This window comes from Salvelinus namaycush, chromosome 10 (assembly GCF_016432855.1).
Source record: "Salvelinus namaycush isolate Seneca chromosome 10, SaNama_1.0, whole genome shotgun sequence".
In the NCBI taxonomy this organism is placed as follows: domain Eukaryota; kingdom Metazoa; phylum Chordata; class Actinopteri; order Salmoniformes; family Salmonidae; genus Salvelinus; species Salvelinus namaycush.
In genome coordinates, this window is record NC_052316.1 from 30,662,208 (window position 1) to 30,689,407 (window position 27,200).

Genomic DNA, 27,200 nt, shown 5'->3' on the forward strand with positions numbered 1-27,200 from the left:
CATACAATAGCTGACATTGAGGAGGATGATAGCCCTACTTTTCAGAGGAAAAAGAAAGAGAAACCATCAAATACCATAAAAACTACAACACACACACAGCCCAATCAGCCTCCCCTTCACTCAATACTTCAGTGAAACTGTCTGCTACTCCCGTCTCCCCCAGTAAGCAGACATTAACCTCTGACACCCAATCAGACGTTATCAGATTCCCAGGCAATTACACAAGAGCTCCAAGTCCCACAGCCAATCACACAACACTTCACTGGCAAACTACACAGACAGAGACAGACAGAGACAGACACAGACACAGACACACACAGACACAGACACAGACACACACAGAGACAGACACACACAGACAGAGACAGACAGAGACAGACAGAGACAGACAGAGACAGACAGAGACAGACAGACAGACAGACATAGACATAGACAGACAGACATAGACGGGAGTTTTTCATACTGTACATTTAAGGACAGACAGTGAGAGAGTCAATCTCAGAATTTCACTCCAGAGCTAAGGACACATCCAGAGTCAGGTTTCTGTCTGTAAACTCTGGCAGACATATTGACACATACAGCCAGCCCAGTCCCAACCAACCAAGCCTCCGCCACTGCCACAACGACTGAGCAACCGGGGTCAAAGCGCCATCAGCAGAGAAACCTTAGAGCCATTTGTCCATCACTGGAACCAATCAATCTCTGTGAGAGAGACTGGATATCCTCGGAACTCTCTCTTTCTTCCTCCTATCGCTCTTATTATTTTTGTCTTTCCTTCTCGGTCTTAAATTACAGTTATGTCACACACAGTTCCGAACTAGAAGGCTTTGTAGGCCTCATCCATTAAACACCACAGTCAGCTCCAATCCTCCCTCTGTTGCCTGGCTGGCTCATCTGACCCCCGTGACCCCCCGTTTTAATCCGTTTGTACTTAACTCCATGTTTATAATCAGAGGCAATGCTCCCTGAGAATTTCAACTGACACCCCTTCACCTCCTAACTCAAACACATCACATCACCCACTACTCTCTATGTCCTCTGTTCCTCTCTCCCTCCCACCCACAGGTCTTTATCAGATTTATTTGTTGTGTTTCTTCAATAAATCTCTTCATAAAGCTTCACTGTTTCTCTAGGCAGTCTGTAACTGTTCTTGTGTAGGCAAATGGTTAAAATGGTCAACTAGGTTTTATTGACTCCCAATACATAACATATAGTGAATAATATGTACACTGAACAAAAATATAAACGCTTCATACAACAATTAACGATTTTACTGAGTCACAGTTCATATGAGGAAATGACAACATTTAAATATATTCATTAGGCCCTAATCTATGGATTTCACATGACTGGGAATACAGATATGCACCTGCTGGTCACAGATACTGTTAATAAAAAGTAGGAGCTTGGATCAGAAAACCAGTCAGTATCTGGTGTGACCAATATTTGCCTCATGCAGCACGACATCTTCTTCACATAGAGTTGCTCAGGCTGTTGATTGTGGCCTGTGGAATGCTGTCCCACTCTTCAATGGCTGTGTGAAGTTGTTGGATATTGGCAGGAACTTGAAAACACTGTAGTACACGTCAATCCAGAGCATCCCAAACATGCTCAATGGGTGACATGTCTGGTGAGTATGCAGGCCAAGGAAGAACTGGGACATTTTCAGCATCCAGGAATTGTGTACAGATCCTTGCGACATAGAGCCATGAATTATAATGCTGAAACATGAGGTGAAGGCAGCAGATGAACGGCACAACAATGGGCCTCAGGATCTCATCACGATATCTCTGTGCATTCAAATTGCCATCGATAAAATGCAATTGTGTTCATTGTCCATAGTTTATGCCTGCCCATACCATAACTCCACCATGGGGCACTCTGTTCAAAATGTTGACATCAGCAAACCGCATGCCCACACGACAGTTTGGCCAGCGGCCAGCAACGGTGAGCATTTGCCCACTGAAGTCAGTTACGACGCCGAACTGCAGTCAGGTCAAGATCCTGGTGAGGACGACGAGCAAGTAGATGAGCTTCTCTGAGATGGTTTCTGACATACATTCTTTGGCTATGCAAACCCACATGGAGGTCCTGGGCTGGCGTGGTTACACGTGGTCTGCGGTTAGGAGGCCGGTTGGATGTACTGCCAAATGCTCAAAAACGACAGCTTATGGTAGAGAAATTAACATTCAATTGCATGCCAATTGCACGCTTCTTCAAAACTTGAGACATCTGTGGCATTGGTTGTGTGACAAAACGTCACATTTTAGAGTGGCTTTTTATTGTCCCCAGCACAAAGTGAACCTGTGTAATGATCATGCTGTTTAATCAGCTTCTTGATATGCCACACCTGTCAGGTGGATGGATTATGTAGGCAAAGGAGAAATGCTAACTAAGAGGGACGTAAGCACATATCTGTAAAAACTGGAGAGAAATACGCTTTTTGTACATATGGAACATTTCTGGGATCTTTTAGTTCAGCTCATGAAACATGGAACCAACATTTTACATGATGTGTTTATATTTTTGTTCAGTGTGTATACATGTAATACTATGTAATAACATAATGTATTCAGACCTAACTCTCCCACTGTAGTACGCTGATTGTGTTGTGGTATGGGGTTAGAGAGTCGGAGGTGGGGGTTCTGGTCTGAATGTGGACTTCACGTTTCCAACATGTGTGTTCCTGTGACTGGTCCCCCCTCTAAAAAAACACCCCCAGGGCAGCAGTTCATGCAAAGCTGACATACATGTACCACTAACCACCACTTACTGGCCACTGGGCCGCCGCCGCACCCGATGACAAAGTCAGATCAAAAACACACAGGCCTACGCACACACACACAGACATGCAAAACACTCACATACACCTGCAACACAAAAGCTACACCTGCAAAACACACATACTCCTGCAACACAAAAGCTACACCTGCAACACACACATACTCCTGCAACACAAAAGCTACACCTGCAAAACACACATACTCCTGCAACACAAAAGCTACACCTGCAAAACACACGTACTCCTGCAACACATAAGCTACACCTGCAGCACACACATACACCTGCAACACAAAAGCTACACCTGCAGCACACACATACACCTGCAACACAAAAGCTACACCTGCAACACACACATACAACACAAAAGCTACACCTGCAACACACACATACACCTGCAACACACACATACACCTGCAACACAAAAGCAACACCTGCAACACAAAAGCTACACCTGCAACACAAAAGCTACACCTGCAACACAAAAGCTACACCTGCAAAACAAAAGCTACACCTGCAACACAAAAGCTACACCTGCAACACAAAAGCTACACCTGCAACACAAAAGCTACACCTGCAACACACACATACACCTGCAACACACACATACACCTGCAACACAAAAGCTACACCTGCAACACACACATACACCTGCAACACAAAAACTACACCTGCAACACACACATACACCTGCAACACACACATACACCTGCAACACAAAAGCTATACCTGCAACACAAAAGCTATACCTGCAACACAAAAGCTATACCTGCAACACAAAAGCTATACCTGCAACACAAAAGCTATACCTGCAACACAAAAGCTATACCTGCAACACCTTTTTCAGAAGAGAAAATGGAGAGAGATCAACAAATGTTACACACACACACAAATCAAGAGAGAAGCCATGTGTGTCTTACCTGAGAGTCTGTCGCTCCTCCAGTACAATGCCATCCATGGCTCTGAACACTAGAACAATACAACATTTGCTATTGGCTCTGGAACTGCATAATTACACTTCTCCAAACCAATCAAATCATTCTGGCAGATAAATAACAGATAACTCAAAGAACAAAACAAAGGAGGAGTTTCATTTTGTTAACTCATGTGTCAGACATGTAATGACTGAGCTGCTAAAACATGTCTTATCTGATTAGGTGTTATTGTGAGTGAGTGTTTCGGTCAGTTAGGGGGTAGTTGAGGATTGGAGGTGGGGGGACTCAGTGTGTGATTTGGTCAGTTAGGGGGTAGTTGAGGATTGGAGGTGGGGATTCAGTGTGTATTTGTATTGCCCTGAACCACAGGGGCAGACCCTGCTTTATTGAGCTGCTGCTAAGGCCACAGGTTAAAGGGATACTTAAGGATTTTGGCAATGAGACCATTTCTCTACTTCTCCAGAGTTAGATACCCTTTTCAGGTCTCTGCATCCAGTATGAAGGAAGTTAAAGGTAGTTCCGCAAGCCAATGCTAACTAGCGTTGGCACTGGAAGTCTATAGCACAGGTTTTTTTTAACTAACCCAAGACAGACCACAGCCTGTCGTTTCCAAGGGGAGCAAATTACTCCTACTGGGCAGAACAAGAAGGAGGTGGGAAGCCAAGCACGAGATAGCGAGAGCCTATTGGCGAGTTCTAGCATGTATTTGCATATTTCCATTAGGGAACGCCTACTCTGTGAAGTGCATATGTGCAATAACTAATTTTGCCCATGCACTCCTAAACACAATTTTTAAAAACTTTGACAAAGGGTAAAGTCTACAAAACGTAGCCCACTCTGTTCGTAAGAGATTATAGTTTTGGAAACAGAAAACTTTATTGAGATCAAATGTCGACCAAAATCCATATCGCGGCCACTGGGTTTCCTCTCACCATCATATTTGGTAGTGAGTGGAAACGCCAAGCGGATACTTCACATTTATAAATCCGGTGAAATATCTGTCTCATTGTTTTATCTGTGTCTATGGTATCTGCAAGCATGCTAGAAGATACCATAGACTTCCAGTCATTGTGCTAACACTAGTTAGCAATTATGCTAGCGCAAGTTAGCAACTTCCTTCAAACTGCTCACAGAGACATAAATGGTCTCCAGGAGATCATCTGACTCTGGGGAAGTAGATAAAAGGCCTCATTGCCAAAATCCTGAAGTTTCCCTTTAAGTTTGACTTGCATTTACACCCCTGACTAACACGCACGCACACCTGCTTATTTACCCTGCTTGTGTGGGATGCCAAGACAACATGAGCACTGAGAGAAACTCCTAAAAAGCTACCCTCTTCCAACTGACCCCATCTATAACACACACACACACACACACACACACACACACACACACACACACACACACACACACACACACACACACACACACACACACACACACACACACACACACACACACACACACACACACACGCCTTAGAGATTAAATGATATCATGCATGCTGGTATGATTAGCCTATGCCAGGGAATAGAGGGGAGTGAGTGGTGGATACGGGTGCTAGGTCTGGTGCAGAGGCCCATGGGATGAAACCTCACCCCCCCCCACCAGTTCCCCCATCCCTTCTTTACCAGTCCAGCTGTGTTTATAAAAGTGTTACAGTCAAAGTGAAGGTATTTACTGAGCCCCCCAAACCACCACAGAATGCTTTACACACTGCCTCACACATGCTTACAGACATACATAGGCAAGTGCACACACACACACCAAAATACTGTCTCTATAGCATGGAAAATGGGGTACTGAGCAAGAGCTGCAGTTCCCTCCTATCCCACCATGGGGCTCCACTGAGAATATATAGTAGGGTCTGTGGTTGGCATGATGCCCGCTGGAACAGAACAGGAGTTACTGTACCCTACCCTGTCTACTCTGCTGGCTACGCCCCCACTGTCACCTGGCTGCCAAAAATGTGTGATGAATGGCCGGCTGCCCTCATTAATCATCTGTGATTGGGCCTGATCGGCTAATTAGCCTCATCTGTAACCATTACTGCATAGAGGCAGCTGCTCAGGGAATTAAAAGACAGAGGTGAAAAATGACAGGCTGTCCTGTATCCTCCATGACACCTGCATGCCACACACAGTACTGCCTCAAACTCTACTGCCACACACATTACTGCCACACCAAGCGCTGGAAGACCCACTGCAACACGTAAGTAAATATCAAAAGGCCCAATTTAACAAACAGAGCGTGACAAAAAAAGAATGAGGTGTTGTAACTGTTGTTGTTTTTTCTCCATATTGGTGGCAGGAGGGAGTTTTCAGGGAGGGGCGGGGGCAAGATAGAGGCTAGGCTACACTCATCTCGCAACAGTTCCAAACTAGCCTGGTCCCAGAGCTGTTTGTGCGGTATAGCCAACTCCTATGGTCGTTTGGCATTACAGTGACTGTAGGAGTTGGCAAGACAGCACAAACAGGTCAGGGAACATGCTAGTTTCACCCCTCTAGCCCACAACAGCAGCAGAAGCAGTAGTATCGCCTCAGAGTCAGTGAGGGAAACCACTGGGGACTGGGTGCTGGCCAAATAAGGGCACTAGGATAGGGAAGCAGAGACTGAACCAGGACAACACAAACATCAAAACAGCTGGACAACAAGGTGTGCTGTACCCTGTATAAGCCATACCCCCAGGCTAACTCAGAGAGACACAGCCCATGCCAAAGAGAGGAGGAAAGATACAGGGCAGAGTAAAGATGACTGACACCAACATCCTCTTCTCCTGCTCTCAGACCAGATCAATATGTGTGTGGGAATGTGATTTGGTGTGTGTGTGTAAGTTTTAGTTTCCTGTGCCCCCTGTGTGGGTTCCTGTACGTTTAGAAGAACCAATAAAATGAAGTAATCAAACATATGTTTCATTTCGCAGACCTGTTCTAACGATTCCGTATTTTGATTCTAAACCAGATTAAAAGTGAAGGCAGGTTACGATAAGCTCAATGATTTTATTCACTGTTTCAACAAGAAAGGAGTCGGCCACACAAAAGACCAGTCATAGACCCATCCCTTAAACGCTCCATTCAGGGCTGTGTGTGTGTGTGTGTGTGTGTGTGTGTGTGTGTGTGTGTGTGTGTGTGTGTGTGTGTGTGTGTGTGTGTGTGTGTGTGTGTGTGTGTGTGTGAGAGAGACACTGCATATGGCTGGTGAGCTAACACCCGACCACGGGGCTTCAGATGCTGTTAGTGCAGACACACTGCACACCCCTTCTGCCACCACAAATTCATCCACACACTATTAGAGGCAATTTCCCTGCTCCTCCTGGGTGGAGAGATTGAGGGAGGGAGGGAGAAGAGAGAGAGAGAGAGAGAGAGAGAGACGCCCACAGTGGAGAACACATGGCTTTGTTTAAACTTTGCCTGTTGTTCGACTTCGCCATGGTAATGTACTGCTGACACCAGGGACAAAAGACATCACTATGTCCCTTTAATGTGTGTTCTTAGTGACTCTGAGAAACAGAGAGAGTGAAGGAGAGAAATGAGGGAGAGAGAGAGATTTGAAGGAAAGGGGGGAGAGAGAGAGAGAGAGAGAGGGAGAGAGCGAGAGCGAGAGAGAGGTGAAGGACGGGAGAGAGAGAGCGAGAGAGAGAGGGAGTTGTGAAAGAGAGAGGTGTATATGGTGTGAGTGTGCATGTTATTTAGCAGGGTGGAGTATAACTTTCAGCAGGGAATACATAATGTATAAAGTCCTACAAACACTCGTCTGTTCTCCCCCATCCCCCTCTCCTCCCAATATCCTCCCCTCTCCACCACAGTTTTCCTCAGTCCCTCGGCCGGCTTCTGTTCTGTTTGACTTCCCAAAAATCCGGCTTTCCAACACAGGAGCGGCATGGCGTAGAGGTGAGTGATTCACCAGACCTGGAATGCTGACGTTCCCACAGGAAACCTGGAGTGTCTCAAACCAGGGTGTCCCGGACAGGAGCCGGGTAGACACACACAAACACGCGCACACACAGATATACAATGAGTAGTTTCACCGTATACATGCAAATACTATTCAATCAGAACCAGTCACTGGGTTTCCAGGATAGCTCATATTTAAATAAAGTAAATGAATGTAAAATAGACGTTTCTATGTTTTTATCATAGAGATCATATTAAATTACTTGATGGGCTATGTCATAGACCCTCAAAGTTCCAGAATGGGGTGAAAATGGCAGCCATATTGGTCAGGGAAAAATCCAAACCAGTCTAATTAGAATGAATGGCAGTAGAGTCATAGAGTCCATGTTACACTAAAACACAAGAATGCCCAGCAGTCGCATCTTCAGTCAGCTGTTTGTTCCACACCGATAAATATCAAAATTATGTCGTTTTCTTTTTACGATTATGACTGTTATTCTATTTTCATGACAGTCTTCATCCATAACCGTTGGTTACAGTTCTATGGTAAATGTGAACAAAGAGGTCAGAAAGGAACCAAAGAACAGTTGTGTTGGCTCTCCTTTCTCTGTCGTTTACATGGGATATGACTGATCTTGGGATATGACTGATCTATGGAGGGACTATGATCCTCTTGTGAACATTGGATGACTGACGCATCGACTGACGCCACAAAAGCAATTTGGGCCCCACCCTGCTCTGACACAGTGACCCACAGAGAAGTTCCAGTTAAAACACCCCCCTCTAGTCCTCATCAGTGTCACCCCCCACCACCGCCCCACCATGAGGAGTCTTGCTGTCAGACATGGCAACACGCCAAGCTTTGCATCTTCATAAAGAAAGAGACAAACACACAAACACTTAACTATCACACACACACGGGCTGCACTAACCTATCGCTAACACTCACGGCCAGTTATGCTCGTGGACATGGTTCCCGCCTACCGTTCCTTTCATCTCTCCAGTCCCCTCTCCCTGCTGGCACCATTATGTTAACACAAACACTGTATTTCTGTCATCATTCACAGCACCAGGCAGACATTCCCTCAATATTTCTACATCTACCCTATTCTCTACAGAGTGCACTACTTTTGGCCTGAACCCGGTGCCATTTGGGGAGCAATGATGCTCTGTTTCAGGGGTTTTTGGGACATGGGTGAGTGGTGGGAAAGTGGAGTGCTGTCTGTGGCCTCACAGCAAGCAGCCCTCTCCCTCCTCTCATTCCTTTCCTCTCTCTGTTTTCTATTTTGGCAGGCTATCACAAGAGGCTTCATGCAGATCACATATTTCGGCCTCAAATGATCTTGGAAAACATTACCCCCATAATGCTGTGTGTTTGTGTGTCTGTGTAGGAGTGTCTCCACCAGTCTTACCTCTACGTAGTCCTTGGCGTGGCCCCAGTCTCTCTTGGAGTCCAGGTTACCCAGACTAAAGCTCTCCAGCTGGCCCAGGTGAATCTTCGCCACAGAACGACTGATCTTACGCGTCACGAAGTTCGCTCCTGGGAGGGAGGGAGGGGGAGAGAGAGAGGCAAAAACAGAAAGAGGAGAGAATATTAGCGAGGTCATGGCCTGACAATCGAAACACAACCGTTTGCAACACACCGCCACACAGCGACCGTCTGCCTCCTCGTCGCTGCATTGGCCCTGGGTCCACTAGAACTGGGTTCAAATACCCAAAGCAAAATCAAATACATTTTATTAGTCACATGCTCCGAATATAACAGCTGTAGACCTTACCGTGAAATGCTTACTTACAAGCCCTTAACCAACAATGCAGTTCAAGAAAGAGTTTAGAAAATATTGACTAAATAAAGTTTAAAAAAGTATAAAAATTAACACAACAAAATAACAATAACAAGGCTATATACAGGGGTTTCTGGTACCGAGTCAATGTGCGGGGGTACAGGTTATTTCAAGGTTAATCTTTCAAACACTTTGATCATTTGCTCCAGTCCGTGTGGAGTGTCAAGTGGGTGAGGTTTGCAGTTTTGGGACTAGTCTATTGGCCCATTGCAAAAGGCAAGCTCAGTCAAGCACATATAAAGTTTTTTTAAATAGTATTTGAACCCAGGTCTAGGTCCACCACAACACGCACTAACAAACACACACACTAACACACACACACGCACTAACACACACACACACGCACTAACACACACACACACTCGCACTAACACACTAACACACACACACTAACACACACGCACTAACACACACACGCACTAACACACACACACGCACTAACACACACACACGCACTAACACACACGCAGACACACGCAGACACACACACATGCACTAACACACGCAGACACACACACACACAAACACAGATGGAGAGGACACGCACTAACACACACATGCACGAACACACACACACGCACTAACACACACACACGCACTAACACACACACACGCACTAACACACACACACGCACTAACACACACACACGCACTAACACACTAACACACACGCACTAACACACTAACACACACACACACTAACACACACACACACGCACTAACACACACACACGCACACACACAGGCACTAACACACACGCACTAACACACACGCACTAACACACACGCAGACACACACACATGCACTAACACACATGCACTAACACACGCAGACACACACACACACAAACACAGATGGAGAGGACACGCACTAACAAACACACTAACACACACACACACACTAACACACACACACACACACAGGCACGAACACACACTAACACACACACACACGCACTAACACACACACACACACGCACTAACACACACACACACACGCACTAACACACACACACACTAACACACACACGCACTAACACACACTCGCACTAACACACACTCGGACTAACACACACTCGCACTAACACACACTCGCACTAACACACACTCGGACTAACACACACTCGCACTAACACACTAACACACACTAACACACACGCACTAACACACACACGCACTAACACACACACGCACTAACACACACACGCACTAACACACACACGCACTAACACACACACGCACTAACACACACACGCACTAACACACACACGCACTAACACACACACGCACTAACACACACACGCACTAACACACACACGCACTAACACGCACTAACACACACGCACTAACACACGCACTAACACACTCACACACACACACGCACTAACTCGCACTAACACACACACGCACTAACACACACACGCACTAACACACACACGCACTAACACACACACGCACTAACACACACACGCACTAACGCACTAACACACGCACTAACACACACACACACACACACGCACTAACACACTAACACACACACACACTAACACACACACACACTAACACACACACGCACTAACACACACACGCACTAACGCACTAACAGACACGCACTAACACACACACGCACTAACACACACACGCACTAACACACACACGCACTAACACACACACGCACTAACACACACACGCACTAACACACGCAGACACACACACATGCACTAACACACGCAGACACACGCAGACACACACACAAACACAGATGGAGAGGACACGCACTAACACACACACGCACTAACACACACGCACTAACACACACGCACACACACACACACACACACACACACTAACACACACACACACACTCACACACACACACTAACACACACGCACTAACACACACGCACTAACACACACGCACTAACACACACACACACACGCACTAACACACACACACGCACTAACACACACACACGCACTAACACACACGCACTAACACACACGCACTAACACACACACACTAACACACACACACTAACACACACGCACTAACACACACACACACACGCACTAACACACACACACACACACACACGCACTAACACACACACACACACACACACGCACTAACACACACACACACACAGGCACTAACACACACGCACTAACACACACGCACTAACACACACGCAGACACACACACGCACTAACACACGCACTAACACACGCAGACACACACACACACAAACACAGATGGAGAGGACCACCCCGACTCTGCTAGCGGAGAGTGTCCAGTCCAAGAGTACCGCAGAGTGGTTTAGTCTGCCAGACCGCGGGCCTGACTGTCTGCCTGGTGTTGCTGCTGCTCTCTTGGACCAGACACACGTGGAGATTGTATCTGCTGCAAAACAAATTATCTTCTAATTGCTTTCTCTGTGCGGTGTGTGCTCTCTGTGTGTGTGTGTGTGTGTGTGTGTGTGTGTGTGTGTGTGTGTGTGTGTGTGTGTGTGTGTGTGTGTGTGTGTGTGTGTGTGAGATATGGAGGGAGGGTTTTGGGTGTTTGGCTGAACATTGCAGCCTCTAACTATGGTGAAACTACCTGCACACATTTATTCAAGGAAAACACTGAATGATATAGAGTGATAGCAACACTGAATATTATAATGTCATGTCTAATAATGTGACGGTCTTTAAATAAAGGGTTATGGCAGCCTAGACAGTAAACGTTATATTAGCTGTCTTGTTGAATTTAGTAATAATAAGGATACCCAACACAAAAGCTTTATGAAACTATGAAAACACAAAAATAATACGTAAGCAACTATGAAAATGTAAATAACAATGTAAACTTCAAAATTATGTTCAGAAAAATGTTGACATCTGTAAATATGTCGTAACATGTCTAAACATCTGTTTGTTTATAAATTCTAGACATTGTCCTCTCATATTTAGAGTAGGCCTGCATAAATCAGCAAACCCTCAGAGATAGATGAACATCAGAATGGGAAGACATCGACTATTCTAGGATCAAGAAATAGAAGATTCAAACAAATTATTTGCAATTCTGTTACTTTAGGCTACATTTGTGAGACAGAAAAATCCGAGTTGTTTTTATACTAGCTACTTTTACACTGAGACATGGCTGTTTAATGTCCGTCTTACTGTTGGTGATTATTGATTTAGGTTACAAGAAAGCTGATTTACAAGGGGTGGAAAAAACATCTGGTTGAGCTACACCAATTTGGGCTTACACAACACAGTACTCCACAGTACTCAACACAGTACTCCACAGCCTATCTGTTCTCATTCATAGACACCCAGATGTGGAGTTCTAGGCCACTTGGACCTATAAAGTTAAGTCGCATGTTGCTGTGTATTAGGGACTCCAAACCATAATTATCTAGTGGCGTGTCTCTTTACTGTGTCTCTGTTGCCATGACAAGGAGCAGGCGGGAGGAGTTAGCCACAGCACAATCCCATGAACCCAATCACACACACAAACACACACCAAATTTGTAGTAATTATTTGATTATAAAAGCAACAGCTTTAGAGGTTGAGGGAAACCAGACCGTAGACTAGAAAGTTACACTAGACAGACTTATTTTGAGGACTAAAGCGTGTTTTGTGTTGTTGTGGGGCCGGGGGTTGTGTGCTTATGGCCATGTCACCACTGCATTGTTTTACAGTATTTGATGTAAAACTCTGCTGTATATTATAGAACTAAACTGATGCTAAATCACAATAACAAAACTGCATTTTCAAATTTGATCAGTTTTAAGGGTGAAATACAAGCTATCAAAGGTTGTCATCAAAGCTTTCCATTATTCACTACAAGACGGAACCATCAAAATTGTGAATAATTATCTTTGACATCTTCATTTGAAAATAGCTTGTGGTCATGAAGCGAAGCTAGATGTTAGAAACCCCCTTGTGTCAGAGTGATCCTGTCTCAACCCACGCAGTAACATCTCTGCCCTGGGTGCTTTCTATGGTGCTTTCTATGCTTTCTCTAGCTACCAGGTCATTTACACTGGGAAGTAGAATCTCAGCTTTATTTGCATTTTAACTTGTTAAAAGAAAAAGTGTGTATGTGTTACAAACCAGGTCACCAGCAAAATAAGCTTATCAAGCCATTATCATCATGCTGATGTCATTGGCACACATGCACTCACACACACACTTCCCATACTTAAAGTGTGACAAATCCCACAGACTGGGCCTGGACAATGTAACTAGAACCCTGACTGATAACTGTGGTGGTAGCAGCGTAACTAAAACCCTGACTGTTAACTGTGGTGGTAGCAGTGTAACTAGAACCCTGACTGTTAACTGTGGTGGTAGCAGTGTAACTAGAACCCTGACTGTTAACTGTGGTGGTAGCAGTGTAACTAGAACCCTGACTTAACTGTGGTGGTAGCAGTGTAACTAGAACCCTGACTGTTAACTGTGGTGGTAGCAGTGTAACTAGAACCCTGACTGTTAACTGTGGTGGTAGCAATGTAACTAAAACCCTGACTGCTAACTGTGGTGGTATCAGTGTAACTAGAACCCTGACTGTTAACTGTGGTGGTATCAGTGTAACCAGAACCCTGACTGATAACTGTGGTGGTAGCAGTGTAACTAGAACCCTGACTGTTAACTGTGGTGGTAGCAGTGTAACTAGAACCCTGACTGATAACTGTGGTGGTAGCAGTGTAACTAGAACCCTGACTGATAACTGTGGTGGTAGCAGTGTAACTAGAACCCTGACTGTTAACTGTGGTGGTAGCAGTGTAACTAGAACCCTGACTGATAACTGTGGTGGTAGCAGTGTAACTAGAACCCTGACTGATAACTGTGGTGGTAGCAGTGTAACTAGAACCCTGACTGATAACTGTGGTGGTAGCAGTGTAACTAGAACCCTGACTGATAACTGTGGTGGTAGCAGCGTAACTAGAACCCTGACTGATAACTGTGGTGGTAGCAGTGTAACTAGAACCCTGACTGATAACTGTGGTGGTAGCAGTGTAACTAAAACCCTGACTGTTAACTGTGGTGGTATCAGTGTAACTAGAACCCTGACTGTTAACTGTGGTGGTATCAGTGTAACCAGAACCCTGACTGATAACTGTGGTGGTAGCAGTGTAACTAGAACCCTGACTGATAACTGTGGTGGTAGCAGTGTAACTAGAACCCTGACTGTTAACTGTGGTGGTAGCAGTGTAACTAGACCTGCTGAGTAAGACAAAGTCTGCTCTGTTACTGACCCTAATGACCTGCTGAGTAAGACAAAGTCTGCTCTGTTTCTGGCCCAAATGACCTGCTGAGTAAGACAAAGTCTGCTCTGTTACTGGCCCAAATGACCTGCTGAGTAAGACAAAGTCTGCTCCGTTACTGGCCCAAATGACCTGCTGAGTAAGACAAAGTCTCCTCTGTTACTGGCCCTAATGACCTGCTGAGTAAGACAAAGTCTGCTCTGTTACTGGCCCAAATGACCTGCTGAGTAAGACAAAGTCTCCTTTGTTACTGGCCCTAATGACCTGCTGAGTAAGACAAAGTCTGCTCTGTTACTGGCCCAAATGACCTGCTGAGTAAGACAAAGTCTCCTTTGTTACTGGCCCTAATGACCTGCTGAGTAAGACAAAGTCTGCTCTGTTACTGGCCCAAATGACCTGCTGAGTAAGACAAAGTCTGCTCTGTTACTGACCCTAATGACCTGCTGAGTAAGACAAAGTCTGCTCTGTTACTGGCCCAAATGACCTGCTGAGTAAGACAAAGTCTGCTCCGTTACTGGCCCAAATGACCTGCTGAGTAAGACAAAGTCTGCTCTGTTACTGGCCCTAATGACCTGCTGAGTAAGACAAAGTCTCCTCTGTTACTGGCCCTAATGACCTGCTGAGTAAGACAAAGTCTGCTCTGTTACTGGCCCAAATGACCTGCTGAGTAAGACAAAGTCTCCTTTGTTACTGGCCCTAATGACCTGCTGAGTAAGACAAAGTCTGCTCTGTTACTGGCCCAAATGACCTGCTGAGTAAGACAAAGTCTGCTCTGTTAGTGACCCTAATGACCTGCTGAGTAAGACAAAGTCTGCTCTGTTACTGGCCCAAATGACCTGCTGAGTAAGACAAAGTCTGCTCTGTTACTGACCCTAATGACCTGCTGAGTAAGACAAAGTCTCCTTTGTTACTGGCCCTAATGACCTGCTGAGTAAGACAAAGTCTGCTCTGTTTCTGGCCCAAATGACCTGCTGAGTAAGACAAAGTCTGCTCTGTTACTGGCCCAAATGACCTGCTGAGTAAGACAAAGTCTGCTCCGTTACTGGCCCAAATGACCTGCTGAGTAAGACAAAGTCTCCTCTGTTACTGGCCCTAATGACCTGCTGAGTAAGACAAAGTCTGCTCTGTTACTGGCCCAAATGACCTGCTGAGTAAGACAAAGTCTCCTTTGTTACTGGCCCTAATGACCTGCTGAGTAAGACAAAGTCTGCTCTGTTACTGACCCTAATGACCTGCTGAGTAAGACAAAGTCTGCTCTGTTTCTGGCCCTAATTACCTGCTGAGTAAGACAAAGTCTGCTCTGTTTCTGGCCCTAATGACCTGCTGAGTAAGACAAAGTCTGCTCTGTTACTGGCCCAAATGACCTGCTGAGTAAGACAAAGTCTCCTCTGTTACTGGCCCTAATGACCTGCTGAGTAAGACAAAGTCTGCTCTGTTACTGGCCCAAATGACCTGCTGAGTAAGACAAAGTCTGCTCTGTTTCTGGCCCTAATGACCTGCTGAGTAAGACAAAGTCTGCTCTGTTACTGGCCCAAATGACCTGCTGAGTAAGACAAAGTCTCCTTTGTTACTGGCCCTAATGACCTGCTGAGTAAGACAAAGTCTGCTCTGTTACTGGCCCAAATGACCTGCTGAGTAAGACAAAGTCTCCTTTGTTACTGGCCCAAATGACCTGCTGAGTAAGACAAAGTCTGCTCTGTTTCTGGCCCTAATGACCTGCTGAGTAAGACAAAGTCTGCTCTGTTACTGACCCTAATGTTCATGTGTGTTCCTTTACTGGGAGCAGCATCACAGGACGGTCGGGTTGGTGTGTGTGTGTGCGTGTGCATGGGGCGGCGGTGGCCGTTTAACCTCGCCCTGCAGGCCCGCGGAAAGTCCAATAAAACCATGAGCCGTGAAAACCGAGCAGACAGCAAAACCCATGCCAGTATCTCTCACACACACACACTCTTTCTCTCTTCCTTAAATCCTGTCCTTTTTTCCCCTTCCCATTTCATTTTGTTTCCTTGGCGAGAGAAGGGACAGGAAAAACCTAAGACACGGGCTACATTGTCACAGCTGGGACTGGGGGATGGAGGTATGGGGAATGGAGGTATGGAGGGATTGGGAAGTCCTGTGGGGGTGGTTGGGTTAGTCCTGGGGGGGTGGTTGGGTTAGTCCTGGGGGGGGTGGTTGGGTTAGTCCTGGGGGGGGGGGTGGTTGGGTTAGTCCTGGGGGGGGGGGTGGTTGGGTTAGTCCTGGGGGGGGGGGTGGTTGGGTTAGTCCTGGGGGGGGGGGTGGTTGGGTTAGTCCTGGGGGGGGAGTGGTTGGGTTAGTCCTGGGGGGGGGAGTGGTTGGGTTAGTCCTGGGGGGGGGGGGGTGGTTGGGTTAGTCCTGGGGGGGGGAGTGGTTGGGTTAGTCCTGGGGGGGGTGGTTGGGTTAGTCCTGGGTGGGGTGGTTGGGTTAGTCCTGGGTGGGGTGGTTGGGTTAGTCCTGGGTGGGGTGGTTGGGTTAGTCCTGGGTGGGGTGGTTGGGTTAGTCCTGGGTGGGGTGGTTGGGTTAGTCCTGGGTGGGGTGGTTGGGTTAGTCCTGGGGGGGTGGTTGGGTTAGTCCTGGGGGGGGGGGGGGGGGGGGGTTGGGTTAGTCCTGGGTGGGGTGGTTGGGTTAGTTCTGGGGGAGGGTGATTAGGTTAGTCCTGGGGGGGGTTGGTTTAGTTCTGTGGGGGGTGGTTGAGTTAGTCCTGGGGGGTCTAGAGTGAGAGGATCAGGCTGGTAGGGAGACTAGTCTTCTTGAGTTGGCACTGTAGAGATATTCAGGCTCTCTGAGCTGCAGTAACTCTACCATAATAACTCTGAGCCATAATGCTGAGGGATGATGAGTTATGAAGTCTGCCTTCAAACTCCGTGACGGACCAGCCTTACCCAGACTTACAGACATACAGAGCTCAAAATGGCTCTGTCTGACTCAAACACACGGTACCATACAGTAATGTGGGAGCTTTTCTCTCCGTGTGTGTGTGTGTGTGTGTGTGTGTCTAAGCAGTTCTTTGTCGGTAAGCTTACTCTTACAAACACTGGTCATTGCAAAGCTCACAAAATCTAATTCATTCCAGGTATGTGACATGGCTGCTACCTGTACTTAAACCTGGGGGATGGGGCGGCAGGTAGCCTAGTGGTTAGAGCGTTGGACTAGCAACCGAAAGGAATCCCCAAGCTGACAAGGAAAAATTTGTCGTTCTGCCACTGAACAAAGCAGTTAACCCACTGTTCCTAGGCCGTCATTGAAAATAAGAATTTGTTCTTAACTGACTTGCCTAGTTAAATAAAGGTAAAATAAAGTTTTTAAAAAACCCTGTTTGAACTAACCTTGTCTGTAATATTTTTTTAAAGGCATTAATACTGACAAAAAAAAACATTTAAAAGTAACCGCTGCTTTCGAGTTTCAATTGAATGCTGCTGAGTTGTCATGGAAACGTCTGAGTTTCATTAACCTTTCAGTTATACCCATCCCGGATCCGGGAGCATCCTCATCAAAAAAGCTGACTAGCATAGCCTAGCCTGACGGGACAGGGATATCATATAATATAATTTTCATGAAATCACAAGTCCAATACAGCAAATGAAAGATAAACATCTTGTGAATCCAGCCATCATTTCCGATTTTTAAAATGTTTTACAGCGAAAACACAATATGTATTTATATTAGCTAACCACAATAGCCAAAGACTCAACCGCATATTTTCACCATGTTTCTACCGCATAGGTAGCTATCACAAAACGGACCAAATAGAGATATAATTAGTCACTAACCAAGAAACAACTTCATCAGATGACAGTCTTATAACATGTTATACAATACATTCATGTTTTGTTCGAAAAATGTGCATATTTGAGGTATAAATCATAGTTTTACATTGCAGCTACCATCACAAATAGCACCGAAGCAGCCAGAATAATTACAGAGAGCAGTGAAATAAATAAATACTCATAAAACATTTATGAAAAATACATGGTGTACAGCAAATGAAAGATAAACATCTTGTGAATCCAGCCAATATTTCCGATTTTTTAAGTGTTTTACAGCGAAAACACAATATAGAATTATATTAGCTTACCACAATAGCCAAACACACAAATGCATTTATTCACCGCAAAAGGTAGCTATCGCAAAAACCAGCAAAAGATATAAAATTAATCACTAACCTTGAACAACTTCATCAGATGACAGTCTTATAACATCAAGTTATACAATACACTTATGTTTTGTTTGAAAATGTGCATATTTAGAGCTACAAATCCTGATTATACATTGTGAATACGTAGCATCGATTCACCAGAATCTCCAGAGATATTTTGGACACTCACCTAATCTGACCAAAGAACTCATCATAAACTTTACATAAAAATACTTGTTGTATGGCAAATGAAAGATACACTGGTTCTTAATGCAACCGCCGTGTTGGATTTTTTAAAATAACTTTACCATAACAAACAGCTTGCGTTATTGCGAGACAGCGCTCGCCAAAACGGCAGAGAATAGGAATCAACATTGTCCACAGAAATACGAAATAACATCATAAATTGTTCTTACTTTTGCTGAGCTTCCATCAGAATCTTGTACAAGGAGTCCTTGGTCCAGAATAAATCGTTGTTTGGTTTTAGAATGTCCTTTTCTTCTGTCGAATTCGCGCCAACAATGCTAGCCAAGGTTGATAACGTTCCCACCCTCTCTTGACGCAAAGAATGGAAAACTCCAAAAGTCCCAATAAACGTTGAATAAACTGATAAAACTCGGTTGAAAAAACCTACTTTACGATTATATTATCACATGTATCAAATGAAATCAGAGCCGGAGATATTCGCCGTGTAAACCGAAAGCTTTTCAGAAGCTAATGTCGAGCTCCGCCTCGCGCCTTGGTAGAGAAAGGAAATTCTTGACCTGCCACTCCAAAAGCTCTTGTTCGACCTCAGATCAAGCTAGACACCCCATTCCACCTTCCACTGCCTGTTGACATCTAGTGGAAGGCGTATAAAGTGCATGCATATCGATAAATATAAGGCAATTGAATAGGCAGGCCCTGAAACAGAGCCCCATTTTCAGAATTTTCACTTCCTGTCTGGAAGTTTGCTGCCAAATGAGTTCTGTTTTACTCACAGATATAATTCAAACAATTTTAGAGTGTTTTCTATCCAATAGTAATAATAATATGCATATTGTATAATCTAGAATAGAGTACGAGGCCGTTTAAATTGGGCATGATTTTTTCCAAAGTGAAAATAGCGCCCCCCTATTGACAAGTTTTTTAACAGAGGGGTTCCAGAACGCATCTGTTCTGGAATTCCTCCAGAACTGCAAATCCCATAATCCTTTACTGTCAGGGAGCAAGGGCCCAGGGGGTGAGTGGCTTAGTGAAAGATTCCATGTGAAAGCCCTCCCCCCAGCATTACTATTCCCCCACCCATCCCCGCACAGGTAAGGATTTGGGCCGACCCTCTATTACCCCTAACTAACCTCAGTACGACTACGTACACAGCTAATACAGGGAATAAATTATCTGGATTTTTAGGTAAATATTTATTTTCTGTAAAGAGTTCTACAGAGAGATTTCAGTGACCTCTCTCTAACACTCGTTATCAATACTGAATTATGACTGGAGCAGCTGACTAATTTCCCAGTGTGGCTAAGGGTTTTGAACATTGTTTGCTTGCTTGGTCATCAGGCATGCACGTGCAGTACGCACGCATGAACACACACACAGGGCCAATGAACTGTCAGCAGTCATCTGCCATCGTTGCACAATTTAGGTCCTGATGGATCCACATAATGGAGAAAATAGTTGCATTTCATCCAAAATAAGTCAACCTCTCTTTCTCTCCACCAACACAGTGTCGATTCTCTCTTCCTTCCCTCTCTCAACAGGAGGGAAGGAAGGGAGCGAACAATGAAGGGGGGAATATTGGAGACGGAGAGAGAAAGAGAGCGAGTCAGCTGCTCCCTAAATCTTCTCAGGTGCGATCCAATGAGATCGAGTGAGAGAGCAGATTTGTGGAGGTTTGGTGAGTGAGTGAGTGAGTGAGTGAGAGAGAGAGAGAGAGAGAGAGAGAGGCATGTTTCTCGCATGACGGAACACACTTGACAGAACAGAGAGATTAACCAATGTGTTTGACCCAGAGACAAAACATAAACAAGAGAGCTTAAACGTTTTTCCCATTCAAAACGTCTGATTCTTTCTGGCCAATCAGACAAGGCCAACTTAGACATCACACCCCACACACCTCATCACACCTCCCACCCCATCACACCTCACACCCCACCCCACCACACCTCACACCCCATCACATCACACCCCATCACACCTCATCACACCTCAACTATTATCCAACACCAATCAACACAAAAAAATAACTGGGTGATGAGGTGGTGGGAAAGGTGGGTGAGAGGTTTCGTAACCTCAGTGTCATTAGAACAGCTAAAAGCATCACCTCAGTCATCCAGATGCTTAGTCACCGTAGCCGCCCGGCAACATAAACACAGGTGTGGTGATGAGTGAAGATGCACCTGAGAGCGAGACTAGTGACATCACAGCCCCGCTGGCCCCGCCTTCGAGGTGGGATGAGAAATGAAGTCATTGGGTCAAGTGAGAAGGGAGGGTGGATGGGGAGAGGGGGAAGAGGGAGAGGAAGGAGAGAGTCTTTTCAACACCTGTCGTCTGGGGTGTCTCTCTCCTCTTCACCTGGCCACAGTTCACCTCATGTTTAGGCTTCCTTTTATCAGCCCTCTCTCAACAGAAAAGATGGAACGAGAGAATGAAAAATGAAACAGCTCAGTCACACTGAGCAGGGCTAAGCTACGCTCTGTGAGGATGCAGGATGGAAGAATCCACTCAACAAAACCTATTGAATGAACACCTCCAAAAGATATCTTTTAGAAAATAAACTCTTTAATACCACCAAATATATCCCATTACATCTCTACAATATGATCCTTACGTGAAATACTGATGGAAACCAGATAGATGAAAGGGAAGCAGGCTGGCCGTGTATTGCGATAGTGGCTGTATGTATGTGTTGTAGGACCACCATTGACTTCCCAAATTGAATTTCCCCCCTAACCATGGCAGTATATTATTCTGTAATCTACACTGTAGACTGGATGAGAGGAATGTACACAACACAATGATGATGATAGAGGCATAGAGACAGTTTGTGAAAGTATGCCTTATCTACTTTGAAGAACTAGTAAATTATTGTCAGAGAGCTCTGCAGCATACTTAGGCAGGTTAGCCTGGCTAAATAGGATGACTAAAGACAGGCCAGTATTGATAGCACAGAGAGAACGTTGTGTGGCTGGCTGCTACTGGTGGGCAAAGATGAGATGATGACTTGAAGCAATGAAAAAGTATAAAGTCATCAAATAAAAACTAAGCAATATACACAACTTAAATATTTGATTATTTCATAGTAATTTCCTATTTTTCTATTGATGTCTACCCAATGTGGACCTGACAGAGGCAATGGAATATTTTCAATTGAATGTTCACTATTTTGGGCTTTGGAATTTCCATTAAAAAGCTCGAAAATCATGCTAATGTCATTATTTGTTAATGCAATTAATGTTGAAATAAAATTGTTGAAACCGAAATCGTGATTATTTTAAAATAATTGAACCGAAACGACCTAGAATATCACTAATCGCTCACCACTATCATACAGCGAGAGTACAGTACAGCAGAGGGATGTGACCTCAAGCCTGAGGTTATAACTCTGATATAACCTTTTGTACTGCAGACAGGCACATTTAAAATCAGCAGGTGTGCCGATGGCTTGATACCTGAGAGCCTATACTAGTATAAAGCCCATCAGACAAACATCAAATGAGACCTACAGAGAGATTATTGACAGATGAGGCAGTTCAGTTCTGGTTAGTGATTCTGTAGGGATCACTGTGTGAGCTACTCAGTAAAGCTGCTGTGTATCTTAGGGGGGGCAATATGGAGTCCATTTACTATGTGTGCGGCATGCTAATCCCCACGCCGTATCAGCAGGGGGGCTGTGTTTGTTATGGCTAACTGGCTAAGCTAACCATTCTAGAGCTATAACCACCTAGCCGCAGTGTGAACTGTCCAGGCTGTTAGATACGGCCTGATACATTGTTTGCTTTGGTTCATGGTGGATTAGCCCAAAGGTTATTTTCCTTTCTCAACTGTCCTGAGTTCTGATTCCAGAACCTTTCTACAACAGAAAAATAAGAATCCTATGTTTATTGGTGGAACAGACGGGTGTTTAAGAGACGAGGTAAGAAAATCATGAAGATAAATTCCAGCTGGGATTAACTCATCATCCTAGCTAGGATCTGACCTGGGAACAGACAAAGCTTTTTGTTCACCACAACGACAGGAAGGAACGAAGGAGGAACAGATGGAGCGAGCGAGAGAGAGCGAGAGAAAGCGAGCGAGATGCTATTTGTTAACCGTGGCAACCTCATCAGAACGACAGGAAAGAAAGAAGGATATAAGGAAACCTTGGAGACAGCGGTGAGAAAGAGAGTGCGTGGTCAGGTCATCCTTTCAGTCCAGCCCTTTCCCAGCAGCCACCACACCAGACCAGAACAGTGGTGTGACAGGTGCCCAGTTAGACAGATAAAGGCCAGAAGCAATGGGACTCAATGTTCCGGGTCATTCCGGAAAACTCCCTCAGACAGGGCCAGCCAGCCAGCCTCACACACACACGCACACACGCACACACGCACACACGCACACCCTCCGCCAGGCCACGTGTGGCACGCTGGGACAAGTGTTTCCTGTATGTGGGGGTGGAGAAGGCGGTGATGTCATACGATTCTGTAGAAATGACATCATCAGCTCCCAGCTCCATTAGTGACTAATGACCCAGAGGGAGGGGAGAGGGAGGGCAGCAGGCAGGTAATGAATGGACTTTTAATATCAAACACATCCACGCACGGACACACATACAGAAACACTGCTTTGCACCGCTCATTATAGACATTGTAAGTCTGTAATGAATGAGAATACTGTCTGACCTCTGTCTGCCTTCTCTTCTTCTCTCTCCTCTACTTTGTTATTTCACACATTTCTTCAGATCAGACTCCCCCTTTTCCTGTTGAATTCCCTGGGATTTTATGAGTTTATAAAGGAAATGTGCCGTGAGGGATCAGAGTCATGACCACTACTGCCACACACACACACACACGCCTGCCCATGCACACATAAATACACACACACACGCCTGCCCATGCACACATAAATACAGACACACACACGCACGCCTACCCGTGCACACATACACGTACACACTATCTACCCCTCCTGAGTAGTGAAAGAGGGGGAGTCTAAAACCCGCACAGTGCGATGGCCGGGGTCGTAACAGGAACCGGGGGTTCTGGGTAAACAGAGAATGGGCCAGCCAACCAAAACGCCACCCTGGGTTGAGCAACGCAGCAGCGACACGTAAAAGTGTGTGTGGGGGGGGACGTTTCGCCCCACAGAGGAATCTGACGAGAGCTTTAATGGTTTATGAGCAACAACAGATATAACTCAGAGCAGGAGAGGTGAGGCCAAGATACAACATCCTGCTGGAACAATGCTGTGATAGAGAGAGAGAGAGTGAGAGAGGGCGAGAGAGAGAAAGAGAAACTGGGGAAAGATAACGCGAGAGCTGCCCAAAAGATGGAGAAGGGGTCAGGAACAGTGTGGTTGTTGTCTAAATATGGGTAGGGGGTGATGGGGTACGGGAATGTGTGGTTCTTGCCTAAATATGGGTAGGGGGTGTTGAGGTAAGGGACATTGTGGTTGTTGTCTAAATATGGGTAGGGGGTGATGGGGTAAGGGACAGTGTGGTTGTTGTCTAAATATGGGTAGGGGTGATGGGGTAAGGGACAGTGTGGTTGTTGTCTAAATATGGGTAGGGGTGATGAGGTAAGGGACCATGTGGTTGTTGTCTAAATATGGGTAGGTGGTGTTGGGGGTAAGGGACAGTGTGGTTGTTGTCTAAATATGGGTAGGGGGTGATGAGGTAAGGGACAGTGTGGTTGTTGTCTAAATATGGGTAGGGGGTGATGGGGTAAGGGACAGTGTGGTTGTTGTCTAAATAAGGGTAGGGGGTGATGGGGTAAGGGACAGTGTGGTTGTTGCCTAAATATGGGTAGGGGGTGATCGGGTCAGGGACAGTGTGGTTGTTGTCTAAATATGGGTAGGGGGTGATGGGGTAAGGGACAGTGTGGTTGTTGTCTAAATATGGGTAGGGGGTGATGGGGTAAGGGACAAAGTGGTTGTTGCCTAAATATGGGTAGGGGGTGTTGAGGGTAAGGGACAGTGTGGTTGTTGTCTAAATATGGGTAGGGAGTGATGGGGTAAGGGACAGTGTGGTTGTTGTCTAAATATGGGTAGGGGTGATGGGAGTAAGGGACAGTGTGGTTGTTGTCTAAATATGGGTAGGGGTGATGGGAGTAAGGGACAGTGTGGTTGTTGTCTAAATATGGGTAGGGGGTGATGGGGTAAGGGACAGTGTGGTTGTTGTCTAAATATGGGTAGGGGTGATGGGGTAAGGGACAGTGTGGTTGTTGTCTAAATATGGGTAGGGGGTGATGGGGGTAAGGGACAGTGTGGTTGTTGTCTAAATATGGGTAGGGGGTGATGGGGTAAGGGACAGTGTGGTTGTTGTCTAAATATCGGTAGGGGGTGTTGAGGGTAAGGGACAGTGTGGTTGTTGTCTAAATATCGGTAGGGGGTGATGGGGTAAGGGACAGTGTGGTTGTTGTCTAAATATGGGTAGGTGGTGATGGGGTAAGGGACAGTGTGGTTCTTGTCTAAATATGGGTAGGGGGTGATGGGGTAAGGGACAGTGTGGTTGTTGTCTAAATATGGGTAGGGGGTGATGGGGTAAGGGACAGTGTGGTTGTTGTCTAAATATGGGTAGGGGGTGATGGGGTAAGGGACAGTGTGGTTGTTGTCTAAATATGGGTAGGGGGTGATGGGGTAAGGGACAGTGTGGTTGTTGTCTAAATATGGGTAGGGGGTGATGGGGTAAGGGACAGTGTGGTTGTTGTCTAAATATGGGTAGGGGGTGATGGGGTAAGGGACAGTGTGGTTGTTGTCTAAATATGGGTAGGGGGTGATGGGGTAAGGGACAGTGTGGTTGTTGTCTAAATATGGGTAGGGGGTGATGGGGTAAGGGACAGTGTGGTTGTTGTCTAAATATGGGTAGGTGGTGATGGGGTAAGGGACAGTGTGGTTCTTGTCTAAATATGGGTAGGGGGTGATGGGGTAAGGGACAGTGTGGTTGTTGTCTAAATATGGGTAGGGGGTGATGGGGTAAGGGACAGTGTGGTTGTTGTCTAAATATGGGTAGGGGGTGTTGAGGGTAAGGGACATTGTGGTTGTTGTCTAAATATGGGTAGGGGGTGTTGAGGGTAAGGGACATTGTGGTTGTTGTCTAAATATGGGTAGGGGGTGATGGGGTAAGGGACAGTGTGGTTGTTGTCTAGATATGGGTAGGGGGTGTTGGGGGTAAGGGACAGTGTGGTTCTTGTCTAGATATGGGTAGGTTGTGTGATGGTGGATTTCATGTCCGTCTCTCTCAATCCATTTCCCTTCCTTACCATCTCTCTGTCTGTCTCTCCATTCAGCCATATGAGTCTCTTACCCAGTCCCTGAAATCTAGCTTATATACCCATTCACACAGCCTCCCGTTTCTACCGTCTCTCTTCTAAACCATTAGGATTTACTGGCTGACCTCTGACCTTTGTCTAGGGTCGTGGCCGGGGACTTCATTAGGGATAAATCATAAACACCTGAATAGACGACCTGGGCACAGCAGAGTGTGTGTGTGTGTTTCTCTGTGTGTGTGTGTGTGTGTGTGTGTGTGTGTGTGTGTGTGTGTGTGTGTGTGTGTGTGTGTGTGTGTGTGTTCAGTCATGTGGTATTGATTTCAGGTCACACTGGTGTGTAAATCAGGTTAAACCAGCGCTCAGGACCTCTCAGACCTCAACGCATATTATTAAATTTTTTAAGAGGCTGAAAAAAAGTAAGAATGAGCTTCTCCCATAGCAGACATGACTGTAGCAGTTAGCACATTGTGCTACAGTGCTCACCTCTTCTGGGGCTCTCGTGGTTGAAGAGGATCCCGTTGACAGCAAACAGGTTATAGGCCTCCCTGAAGTTCACCACAATCCAATAAGCATACAACTTAGCAGCACCTGATGGAGAGAGAGAGAGATTAAATTAAGTTAAGTTAATTCAGTTTTGGAAACAGTGACCCTCTCATATCATTACCAAGCCCTGCAATGCCAAGAGCTGAGCAAAGAAAAGAGTCCCCTCATCCAGCTGGTCCTGGGGCTGAGTTCACAAACCTGTTCTACTAACACACTGAAGCCTCAGGACCAGAACATCCAATCAATCAGAATAAACCAAATTACAACACAGTCAAAACAAAACTACATTGCTTATTGGGAAACACAAGCACAAACACAAAGCAAAATGCAGTGCTATCTGGCTA

The 27,200-nt window shown here is 45.7% G+C and overlaps 1 protein-coding gene across 2 annotated transcripts in view; it reads right to left on the reverse strand.

The window, feature by feature from the left end:
- Nucleotides 1–27,200, reverse strand: part of gmds (GDP-mannose 4,6-dehydratase) — a 234,279-nt gene that overhangs the window by 116,407 nt on the left and 90,672 nt on the right. For both annotated transcript variants that reach the window (XM_039001967.1, XM_039001966.1), the window contains 2 exons: nucleotides 26,797–26,901; nucleotides 9,022–9,149 (listed from right to left, as the gene is read on the reverse strand). In XM_039001967.1, the coding sequence (XP_038857895.1) occupies nucleotides 9,022–9,149; nucleotides 26,797–26,901 (233 nt within the window). The remainder of the gene's footprint in view (nucleotides 1–9,021; nucleotides 9,150–26,796; nucleotides 26,902–27,200) is intronic.